Source organism: Anabrus simplex, chromosome 3 (genome assembly GCF_040414725.1).
Source record: "Anabrus simplex isolate iqAnaSimp1 chromosome 3, ASM4041472v1, whole genome shotgun sequence".
In the NCBI taxonomy this organism is placed as follows: domain Eukaryota; kingdom Metazoa; phylum Arthropoda; class Insecta; order Orthoptera; family Tettigoniidae; genus Anabrus; species Anabrus simplex.
The window spans coordinates 333,005,575-333,018,379 of NC_090267.1; the positions used below are offsets into that span (position 1 = coordinate 333,005,575).

Sequence of the window (12,805 nt, forward strand, 5' to 3'; positions counted from 1 at the left end):
CTGGATGTGTTAGGAATTAGTGATATTCGGGTAAGGGGACATAACGAGGAAGAGATAGGAGATTTTTGTTCGTCATAGGTGTTAAAAGGGGAAGGGCAGAGTGTCAGGTAGGATTGTTCATCAGGAATGCTATTACAAGCAACATAGTTCCCGTTAGACACATAAATGAGCGAATGATGTAGGTAGATTTAGACAGTGGAGGAATTAAGAAAATAACTGTCTCAACCTATTAACCATGTGAAGGTTCAGATGAGGCCGAAGTTGACAAATTTTTATGAAACACTAAGTGACATCGTAGTCAGGGTCAGCAGCAAGGATGTTATAGTGCTAATGGGCGATTTCAATGCGAGAGTTAGAAATAGAACTTAAGCATATGAGAAGGTGATGGATAAATGTGGGGAAGATATGAGAAGCGTTTACCAGACTTTAGTGCTAGTATGGGATTGGCAGTTATGAATAAATTCTTCAAGCACATGGCTATTCACCGCTACGCATGGGAGGGTAGGGCACCAACTCCATAAGACAATTTTAAACGAACTTTGAATTCTGAAAATTTGTTAGGAATGTGCGGGTATACCGCGGATTTTTTATGATACGGACTACTATCTGATCTGTAGTGAAGTAAGGATCTCTACGCCTAGCAGAGAGAAAACGAAATCTGTCTGCAGACGAATACGGGTAGAAAATCTCAAGAATGAGGAAATTAGAAGTAAGCCTACATGGATATCATTCTATCCATGAGGATTCTCACACAGCCAATAGCATATCTTGTGCTTAAGCTCCGTCCGAAGCCAAACTGGGACTCTGAGATCTTACTATTAATTTAATCTTCCTCATCTTTATTATAAGCAGCAGAATTTTAGATGCATTGTGGAACTAGACTGATTGTTTTCTACATTTCATATTTTGTAGTAACTATTTCCACGGTTTTCCCACGGTTTTCTTTGCATTTTCAGAGAGCCATTTTTTTTTCTTCTTTTGCTGGCCAACATTCTCTATGTTCAAGTCGTCTATACATCTGTTAACCTTGCTTGACATTGTCAGATTTCCATCTCCTTAGATGCACTTGCCTGTGAATTGCACAACCATGGAAAACCATCTTCAGGGCTGCCGACAGTGGGGTTCGAACCCACTATCTCCCGGGTGCAAGCTCACAACTGTGCGTCCCTGACCGCACGACCAACTCGCCCGGTGCAAGAATTACAGTCTAAAGATTATTATTATTATTATTATTATTATTATTATTATTATTATTATTATTATTATTATTATTATTATTACTCAACAAATTCCCAGTGAAGGCTGAACTGAAGTAGTTTTTCCCCCTGGTGGTTTAACGTCGCACTAACACATCGAAAGTTTTCGGCGTCGCGAGGATGGGGAAAACGCTAATACTGGAAAGGTAGCGGCCATAGCCTTAATTATGGCACACTCCCAGATGATGTGAAAATGGGAAACGACGGAAAACAATATTCAGGGCTGCCAACGGTGGGGTTCGAACTCACCGTCTATCGAATGAAAGCTCATTTAAGTTCTTATAAGACAAGTTTTTTACTGCGGTTTTTATCACCATGTTTCAGCATCATGTGGGCATATTATTGGATACGTCCCAAATCTAATATAATACTACGAATGCTCTATTTATAAAGAGCAAGCCACACTACTTAAGTGTCAAGAACGGTATTTGCTGGAGAAACTGCACGCACCAATACTATTTTACAGGCTGTATTAGCTTACTTTCGGACGCACTAACAAGAGTGACTCACTTCTAGAATAAATTGTTCGTAATAAAGGCGCGCCAAAAACAGCATACAAGACGTACTTTCAGAATACCTGTAGTAAAGACTTTGTTACAGTCTCATCATGTTATGTTCTAGAAAGTAGCTATATTTTCCTTTTGTTTTTACTAGAAGTATGTTCGTACCCGTATCGGAATTCCATGATAGCATGAGCGATGATTTTTCTTATCAACATCATAACTGATTATTACCCAACTTTTTCAATTTCAAACTTTTCTAGACTAAATTGTTCACAGTAATAAAGGTGCTCCAAAACAGCATACAAGAGGTACTTTTAGACTACCTGCAGTAAAGGCTTGGTTACAATCTCATCATGTTATGTGGAACAAAGTAGCTACTTTAATTGAATGTAGACTATTAGAATTCTATGATGCCATGAGCGATAATTTCTTTCATTATCATTATCACCATCATCTTTATCTTTGATTATTACCGAACTTTTCAATTTCAAACTTTGAATTAAGGAGCGAATGTGAAGCCAATTCTTACTTCCCAGAAAATTTAGAATAACGGATTGTTAATGCAGTACGGTACTTTGTCAAATTGCGAGTGCGAGCACAGTGCAAGGATGTATTGGCCCCAAGTGAGGTGACTGATTGCGACAGCCCGAATCTTGAGTATGTAGGTAAAAGGCTTCGCTGAAATTTTAATATTGCTCTCGGCTTGCGCACGACCAATTTGCATACAAATAGCGGCGGAAGAATAACGGATGGGTTCGAGGGAATTAAGTCGGGGAGCGACAGCACGTTAAACTGGAAGCCCAACAACAATGTGTCTTTCCACTAGTTCTGGACGAAAAATCACAACACCCTCGCCGTCTGGACTAACATCCGCTAAAGAACAGCTTCCACCGCTGTCTCGGTCCCTTGAATACCTTTCAGATACAGCCAGATCCTGGATTTTAGATGCTAACAAGTTATACAGCAGCAGGCTGACATACACTATGCAGATAAACATTTATTCTTCTCGGTTCAGTAGAATCCAAGACCCGCTCGTTGCTATTTCTTGATGGATATAGTATTTTCGCAACTGTCTCTTGGCATAGGCCAGAACAAAATATAGCTTCCAATGAAGTCTCAAGTGACTGCATGGAAGCCACTAAGGCATGAGCGGTGATGAGTAATGACGTTCGGAGCACTAGTGCATCTGGATGTTAGGAAAGGGGGCTATCGTGCTGCAATAGCACTTTCTGGTCCAATTTTAATTAATTAATTAATTAATTAAAATTAATTAATTCATTCATTTCGTGTGGCTTTTTCTAGCCGAGTGCAACCATTGCAAGGCAGACCCTCCGATGAGGGTGGGCGGCATCTGCCATGTGTAGGTAACTGCGTGTTATTGTGGTGGAGGATAGTGTTGTGTGTGCTATGCGAGTTGCAGGGATGTTGGAGACAACACAAACACCCAGCCACCGAGCCATTGGAATTATCCAATTAAGGTTAAAATCTCCGACCCAGCCGGGAATCGAACCCGGGACCCTCTGAACCGAAGACCAGTAAGCTGACCATTCAGCCAACGAGTCGGACTCTCTGGTCCAATGAAGAAAGCAAATTACCTTATTCCTTACTTGCCGTCTATGCCTCATTACAGCGTTGTAATCAGTTTTTGCGGTTTCCCTTCTGCTCGGTTGGCCGGTCGGAGTGCAGAGCTATCGGACCACGGACCAGCTGTGGCCACTTGTGGGCCGAGAACGTGATTAATCAGCCTAGTTTTAAAATTTTGTTAGAAAAATACAGATAATTTCACATATGATTGTCAAACTTGATATTTCGGGTTTTTTGTTTTTTTTTTTTTACGACAAACTAGATTTTAAAAATTTGACGATCCTAGTAGTGTTAAATTCGGGTGCCTGTCTGCCTGTCAGTTATCCGTCTGGAGGATAACGCTTCAGCGTTTCTTTTTAGTTAAAAAGGAGTCGGAAGCCGATGGTCTGTTTGTTTCCCATACGAAACGAAAGATACTTTTGAAGCAAGATTCTGCTGTTCCCAAACTAAGTCGGCAAAGAGGTTGTTGAAATAAATGTCAAAAGCCTCCACACCATTCATATAAGCCCGTACAGCTACTGTACAGGGTGTCCGTTAAATAGTAGGTCAAGTCAATCTCAGAAGAATGCTGTGTGTCATATGCTAAAATAGCTTTTTTTAAGCTGTTCTACGTTGTTCTTCTACCGTTTGTTTCCGCAATCGTAGGGTCGCGGGTGCGACTATGTCGCACATGGGAGTTTGGCCTTGTTTTACGACCGGATGTCCTTTCCGAAGTCAACCCTATATGGAAGGAATATGAAGAGGAGAATGCTGGGACAAACACAAACACGCAGTCCCCGAGCCAGAATAATTAATCAGACGCGATATAAATCCCCGACCCGGCCGGGAATCGAATTCGCAACCCCTTGAACCGAAAGCCTCAACGCTGACTATTCAGTAAAGGAGTCGGACACATCAATTCTTAACACTTATTACTAGATCAGTGTTGATTGATTTTAATGATTATGACTGATGCAATTTAAGGGCCGAAGATTCAAAAAGGACTTCCAGTAAACACAATGACCTATTTTGTAAACGCAATGTAGTCCCTATACATTAGAGAAATGGCCTTCGGATAAGAACAGGGTCCGTACATACACTAGCAATAATTCTTGAGAACATAAAATTAATTACAATTTTGAGCCTCCGTGGCTCAGGCAGTAGCGCGGCGGCCTCTCACCGCTGGGTTCCGTGGTTCAAATCTCGGTCACTCCATGTGAGATTTATGCTGGACAAAGCGGAGGCGGGACAGGTTTTTCTCCGGTTACTCCGGTTTTCCCCGTCATCTTTCATTCCAGCAACACTCTCCAATATAATTTTGTTTCATCTGTTATTCATTAATCATTGCTCCAGAGGAGTGCGACAGGCTTCGGCAGCCGGCACAATTACTATCCTCGCCGCTAGACGAGGGCTTAATTCATTCCATTCCTGACCTGGTCGAATGACTAGAAACAGGCTGTGTATTTCCATTTTCAATTGAACTAAATAAACGATCACAGTACGACATATCCGAATTAAACACATAACATAAAATAAATGGGTGTGGCCTCCGGAGAGGCCTGGTGCAGGTCTTTCGATTTGACTCCCGTAGGCGACCTGCGTGTCGTGATGATGATGATGATGATGATGATGATGATGATGATGATGATGACGACGACGACGACGATAAAATGATAATTAAGACGGCACATACACCCAGTCCCCGTGGCAGGGAAATTAACCAATTATGTTTAAAATTCCCGACCCTGCCGGGAATCTAACCCGAGACCCACTGTGACCAAAGGCCAGCACGCTAACCACTTAGCCATGGAGCCGGACAATTAAATATATGATAACATTTATAGCCGTCAATGAAGGGAAATGGGTTACAGTGAACTGAAGAGAAACAAGTGGTAGACCCAACCTTCGAAAAATTATTGGCAAAGGAAAGGTAAGGAACAAGAAGGGCGAAAATAGAGAGACATGAACCATTTCGCTCTCCACAGCGGAGAAGAAAGCAGCTCACCTGGCGTCAAGGAAGCGGGAACGTAGGATCATGACAGCCTCACAGGTGCTCTGTTTGAGCTGCATCTGGATGGAGGAGAACTTCTTGTGAATGATCTGGACCATGCGCTCGATCTCCTTGGGCGTGATGGGCCTCGTGCGGGACTGCTCACGGAGTAGGTTCATCACATGCGTTGTGAACTCGTTGCACGCCTGAAACAAACAAAAGCAGGTTCGTAAACAACACATAGAGATCTCGAACTCTTTCCTTCACACAATTCTTCGATACATATAATACTATAATGGATATATTTAAAGGATCGTTTCAAACTTCTCTGCACTAATCGAATCAATTACAGCCAATCCATCCTTCCCTCACCTTCTGAGTTTAATAAAGTTATTTCCAGCAGTTTACATTGATGCCCTGTGAGACCAAAAAAAATTAAAAAAAGCAACAGAATCTATTTTCAACTTCTGTATGCCTGATCCAAGAAAAAAAGTATGAGGCGAAAATTTAAAAAATAAATATAGAGAGAAAGACAATTATGCACAAACCCACTCGTTGGCGTCTTTTAGACAACATTTCAATGTCCAGGATGACAACTGAGTTCACATCCCGTTCAAATGGGGAGTGGTTCGATCTAAGCAAATAAGTATAATCATTAAGCAGAAATGTTTTCCATGGCCATGGAGTGCCGCAACCGAAAAGCGGGTCTTCAAGTCCCACCACAGGTAGGTTACACAGCGATGTAACATTGCTGGGGATTATTATTATTATTATTATTATTATTATTATTATTATTATTATTATTATTATTATTATTTTACAATTTGCTTTACGTCGCACCGACAAAGACTGGGATAGGAAAATACCCGGTGTGTGTTCTGTTTCACAACTTGCTGTTCGTTAAAACGCAGCAATGTGCGGCAGTCGTAGCATTTACACATCTTATTATGTAACTTAATAGTCGTGTCTTCTATGGAACAAACCTCTCGCTCGATTTGAGTTCTGCCTCGCCCCTCCAGACGTCAGAATATTATATATGCAGGCCACATCCATCTCCGGGCAAAGTACCGGGAAGATACCGGTACCTCACTCTCAATTTCCTAGAACGCCCCTTCAGTGACGTCTAGGCTGTTTGCGATCTAACCAGCCTTCGGGTTGAAAACTCAACATACATACTCTTGATTACCTTAAGACTTCCTGGAACGCAAGTCCACACTTCATATTTCGGTCATATTCTACCCGAAACATCTGGCTTTTATGCCATAACAGAAATACAAGGTTGTCGCCCATTTCACCAGAAATTTCGTACAGAACCAACGTTCCTAAGACGGCTAGATGGCGCGAGCTCTCTAACCGTTTAGAGTAGACGCTTCTGTATCACTTTATTATATAGGCCTACATAAACCTTCACTGTGGAGCCTGGGGATAGAACCTACGATATTCCGCTTACGAATCAGACGCGTTTCCCCTCCACTACTGCGGACGGCACGACGACCATACATTTGTGGACTTTCCTCCGCTAATAATACACACGCCCGCTCGAGCAGAGAATCGTAGTTCCGGCATTACCTGTGAATGTCGGGACTACATAACTTCACTGAATGTACGAACAAGAGACACGCTCGATATATAGTGTCGTTTACTTTATTCATAGGGCTCAAAAATTGAACACACACAGACTGTCTAGTCAAAACTTATAAATGAAAACATACGAAATGGAAAATTTGATTTTTTTAAATATTTGTGTCTGTTAAGCAAAGCAAAGCCATATTTACATACGTCATGAAGGCCCTTGGAGGAGTGGAAGGCAAATACTTCCACCATCAGCAACCTCAATAACAACACCGGTAATAATAATAATAATAATAATAATAATAATATTTTTTTTATTTTTTTTAATTTTTATTTATTTTTTATTTTATTTGTAACTTATCTAAAATACATTTGCAAATATGCAGTAGGATATTATACATTATCTTTGCAATTATTTACACCTGCAAAGCACTTGATGTGCTTATCTGCCGGTGTAGTTGTTTCACATTTGTATACATTGTTGCAATACTTACTGTTTACAACATTAATAAGGTATGTATATTTACATTAGCATTGTAATTTTGTCCTGTGGTGTGAGTTTTTCTTAATCCCTGAAAGTATCACTCAAAGTAGATAAGTCTTTGGTACATTTTTCATTCATGAACAAATATTTAAACTGTAATTTTATTATCTATGATCCATAGTTTCACATGTTTTTTTAGTTGATATTTGGTTTTCAAGTGTGTCAATTCTGAGGGCAACTTGTTCAAAAATTTAGGAACTACAACTTGCAGTGTTCTGGATCCATATTTGTTGTAGTACCTCATGACCTGAAAATAACTTATATGCCTCAGTCTTGTTCCATGTGTATGTTCATTAACAATTCTATATTGTGGCTTCCAGTAATTTTCTTTAATTATGTTGTACATATAAAGTTGTTTAACTCTCAAGAACCTTTCTTTCTGGTACATCCCTGTTAACATATCCTCACTTAAGCTAAATATTCCTCTGTTTTCATACCAAAAGAATGCTTTGACAATGCGATTTTGTAACATTTGTACCATGTTTATGTCTGTAACAGAAGCTGATCCCCATACACTTACACCATATGATATAAGTGACTCAACAAGTGAATGATAAACCAATTTTAAGCTATCATGAGGTATTATATACTTAACCATTTGCATTTTGAACAAGCTTAGCCTCAGTCTTTCACACAACTTATTAATATGTTGCTTCCATGAAAAATATCTATCTATTACCATACCTAAATATTTCATGTTATCAACTTCCTCTATTACATAGTCACAATTGCATGATTTTTGTTCACCATCGTGAATGCACTGAACTGAATGGCCTGTTATCTTAATGTTTTCTCTTTGCATTTTTGGGGTAGAAATGTACAAGACTTTTGTTTTTGAAGTGTTAATTATTAGACCCTTATCATGGCACCATTCTTGAAAGTAGTTGTACTCCATTTGTAAATGCTTCTCTGCTACTTTTGGGTTTTTATGTACTGATACAATTAGTTTATCGTCTGCATACATGAAATATTTACATTTTTTAAAACATGAGCTTATATCATTGACAAAAATAATATACAAAATGGGTCCTAGGATACTTCCTTGTGGAACACCTCTTTTAATAGAAGTTATTTCTCCATATATATTATCAATTTTTACCCTATACGTTCGGTCAGTCAGATAACTTTCAAAAACTTTTAGTGGTGTTCCTCTTACCCCAATTTTGCTTAAGGCTGCAATAATTTTTTCATGGGAAATTGAATCAAATGCCTTTGAGAAATCAATAAACATAGCTAAAATGTGCATACTTTGATTTAGCTTCCCATTGATCAAATTGGAGAATTCCTCAAGAAGATTACTTGTACCCTTGTGTTTTTGATAAGCAAATTGATGTTCATCAATAATTTTAAATTTTTCTAAATATGAGATTAGGTGATCAGCAATGTATCTTTCAACTGCTTTACCTATAGTTTGAAGAATAGATATCTGTCTATAGTTTCCATACTGTAAATGTGAACCTTGCTTGTAAATAGGTCTCACTATGGCAGTCTTCAGATCCTTTGGGAAAATACCTGTCTCTATTATTGTATTGATTAGCTTCTGTATTACTGGTGTTATTATGTCTATGTTATCTTTCAGATGTTTAACTGTTAATTTATCCATGCCTGGTGATTTATTTATGTCCATTCCTTCAATTATGTGTGCTATATCTGCTGTACTTGCTAGTGGTAGATAAAATGATGAAAGTCTCTCTGTATTAGGCAATGGTCTTCGTTGTACTCTACATTCATGTACTACCTTGTCTAGCTGTTCTGAAAATGTTTTTGAAAAGTTATCAACTATATTTTCTAGTGAGTCTTGCCTTCCTAAATAATGTCTTACCGTTTCTTCTATTGTCCATTTCTTTTTAGTCTTTAGCACATCATTTAATACTTCCCAAGTTTTCTTCATGTCCCCTCTACAACTTTCAAACTGCAATCTGTAATACTTTCTTTTTGCTTTTTGAATATCAGCTATTATATCATTCCTCATTCTTTTATATAACCTCCTTAAATTTTCCTTATTTTCTGGATTTAAATTTGATGCATTTTTCCATCTTTTGAAAAGTCTGTCCCTTTCTTTGATTTTTTCTATTATAGCACCCGTCAGCCATGGTTGAGAGTCTTTCCTTCTCTTCTGTTTTTTTGTATCCTTCGTTTCAATAGTTGCCTTGTTAACTGCATTGCAAATGTTCATGTATATATCATCTGAACTCATGTTCTCATTTATTTCTTTTGCAATAATTTCTATTTCTGTTCTTAACATGGATTTACTCACCCTTTCCTGTATGTTATCTATAACTTTTTCACTAGGAACATATTTATTACACCTAGTATCATATGATATCTGTACAGTTATTATATAATGATCAGAAACTTTAGTCTGAATTACAGAAGAATCTCTTACATTTTTCCCACTCCTAATCAATGCATGGTCGATGCAGGATTGTGTTAGTTTTCCATTTACATATTCTTCCCTTGTGAACTTGTTAATGCAATGAACTAACTGATGATCTGCTAGCACATTATTGTACAAGGATGTGACTCTGCTGTCTTTCAGAATATCTATGTTCATGTCCCCAATAATTATTAAGTTTCTGGCATTCATACTATGTAAATGAAGATCTAACTCCTCCACAAAATCCTTTGGATTATAGTCAGGTGGTCTGTATACTGCCAAAATGATCCCATATAGTGTTCCATTAATCCAAACTTCCCCTGATAAATTTTCAAATTGATTTGTTATACATTTCTTTTCTTTAAATATGAACCCTTCCTTGACAAAAATGACTATTCCTCCACCCCTAGAAACATTTCTTATTGAATAATGCATACTATATCCTTCTAACTCATACTGCTCAATTTCCATTTCATTATTTACATTTATTTCACTAAATATTAGCACATCTACCAGTGGCCTGCTGTGTCTTAATATTATAACCATCTGATCCCAATATTTTCTAATTGATCTTATATTCATATGAAGTAGGGACATTTCACTTTCTTGTTTCTTTGTCATCTGTAGCCATTCATCACAATTATTGTATACCTTTGAGTCTAGTAATAAACTACAATTATCAATGTAACTAACATCCATAACTAAATTTAAGATACACTAGAGTAAAATTAAATATTGATATTTTCAGCCAGTTACTGGATTTTTTCAATGTCTTTTTTTGAAAGAATTCTTACCGGAGTAGTTTTCTCTTCCTTTCTAGCGAACAGCTTTCCCTGCTTCACCCATACGTACTTCCATCCTTTGATGTCCGCCTGTCTCCATGCCTCCCAGCGAAGATTAGCCATGTAAGGGGACAGTTGCTCCGTGACAAGTACCTTCCCTCCTTCAGTTGGTCCAATAACTTTGGAGTTAAGGATGGTCTTGCTTTTCCTTCTTGCGAGCATTAGGTCTCTCTTCTTCCTTGGTAGCTGAATTATGATGGGTTTGGGTACTCCTTCTTTCCTGGTTGGAACTCTGTGTGCTGCATCTATTTCAGTTTTACACAATGGAACATCCAGCTCTGCTGCAATTCTGCATGCTATTTCTTCAACATCTTCCTCATCTTTCTCTGGAATACCATGTAGCAAAAGGTTTCTATTTCTGGAATATTGCTCAAGTTCTTGTATTCTAATTTCCTGTTCATGAATTATATCATCCTTTTCTTTGCATGCATCTGTTAAACACTACACTTTCTTTTCCAACTCCTTTATCTGTTTAATCATGCTCTGCATTCCTGTCCTAATGTCCTCATACTGTTCACAAATGAACTTCTGACTTTTAACACTTTCCCTCAGTTCTTCCTTCATTTCATTCACTGCATCTTTCAAGTCCACAACTAATGTTAATTTTTTGTTGATGTCCGTCAAGTCATCGCTTTTTTTTGCGTTACTGCTAGTGTCCACTTTCTTTCTGCATTCAGCACATCGCCATTTTGTTTTCTTGTCCTTGCTCATCGCACGGTACGAATTTTCTTTCAGGGCGGAGCAATCATAGTGCCATGCATTTCCGCACCCCTTGCACTCCACATAGCCCCCGTCATTAGGCAGTTCGCACTCGCACGCTTTGCAGTATTCCATGACTTATGCAGCAGTTGGCAATAATAATAATAATAATAATAATAATAATAATAATAATAATAATAATAATAATAATAATAATAATAATAATAATAATAATGTGACCTCGATTACAGTGTCCAGGTATTTTAATTAGACGTATTTAGGCTGCCAGCGTGTCAATTTCCACGTTCCGTTTCACTCTACCAAATGGCACAGTAAACCAAATCTCTGCTTGGCGATCTATGGTGGAATATTAATTAATTTTGTCGGGTGAATACCAAATGCGTCACGACAGGTCATTTACACGGAATGTCGAAGGTACTGATTTTTTTTTTCACCTTTCAAAAATACGACTACTTCCGGCGGGTTTGAACTCGCGATCTTGAAACCGGAGGCCGACACTCAACCACTGATGCACAAAGAATAGAGTAGTGAACTTTATGACCGATCACCTTCGTACCCAGGAAGTAACCTTGTACTCATTTTTGAACTAGGCTGAATGAACATCAGTCCCATGTGCCTTTCCAGAAGTGGAAAACATTTCGTTTCTAAATGTTTCAACTTACTGATGGGGAATCGAACTTGCGCCCTTCCAGTGAATCAAGCACGCCTATACTACTTCGGCTAGGCAGACCTTGGTATCCATTATCTAGTCGTGATAATATCGATAATCGAATAATTCTGACTTCAACACACAACTCAGAGAAGCATTATCTGAAGAATCATCATCCGATCCTGTAGTGAGTAAGGCAGTATTATTGGAAATGTATTATGTTTTCTTATAGGAGCTGTTTATTTCCCAAATAACGGAAATCCATATTTGTAGTTTTGATATATTTAAAGGTTTGCGTTTGATCTCTCACTAAATTGCTCTTGGAAGCATATAGACAAACCTTCATAATGCTTTTGGACACAACATTTGTCAAATTTTCATGTCCAGTGAAAAAATAATGTATTTCTGAAGTATCGCTTTATAATATGGACAACAATACAAAAGCAAGACATTACTGCTAAAACGAAATTTCGAAGCCAATATTTTGTTACTTTTCTACTCCAAATCAGTGACTAAATATTTTGGATTCATATTTAAATAATTCTTAATTTTCAGTCGGACAAATTTTCAATATGATTACAAGAGTAATTATTAAAAACTTATAGAACATTGAACTCATTTGTTATAGAGAACACAGAAATTACTAGGTATTTTTTTAAATATAAAAAAGTTTCCGGTGTTCCAAAATGGCAAACAGAATAAGGACCATGTGCGCTGGACGTACATCACTAAGTCCTGAAGCGTTCAGTGACTTCGTTCACCACGCAATTTGGTGCGTGGGTAATTTTT

At 38.1% G+C, this 12,805-nt stretch overlaps 1 protein-coding gene across 6 annotated transcripts in view; it reads right to left on the reverse strand.

The window, feature by feature from the left end:
* The window catches only part of exd (extradenticle), a 706,865-nt gene that overhangs the window by 108,708 nt on the left and 585,352 nt on the right, over window positions 1-12,805 (reverse strand). For all 6 annotated transcript variants that reach the window (XM_067143186.2, XM_067143187.2, XM_067143189.2 and 3 more), the window contains exon 4: window positions 5,328-5,518. In XM_067143186.2, the coding sequence (XP_066999287.1) occupies window positions 5,328-5,518 (191 nt within the window). The remainder of the gene's footprint in view (window positions 1-5,327; window positions 5,519-12,805) is intronic.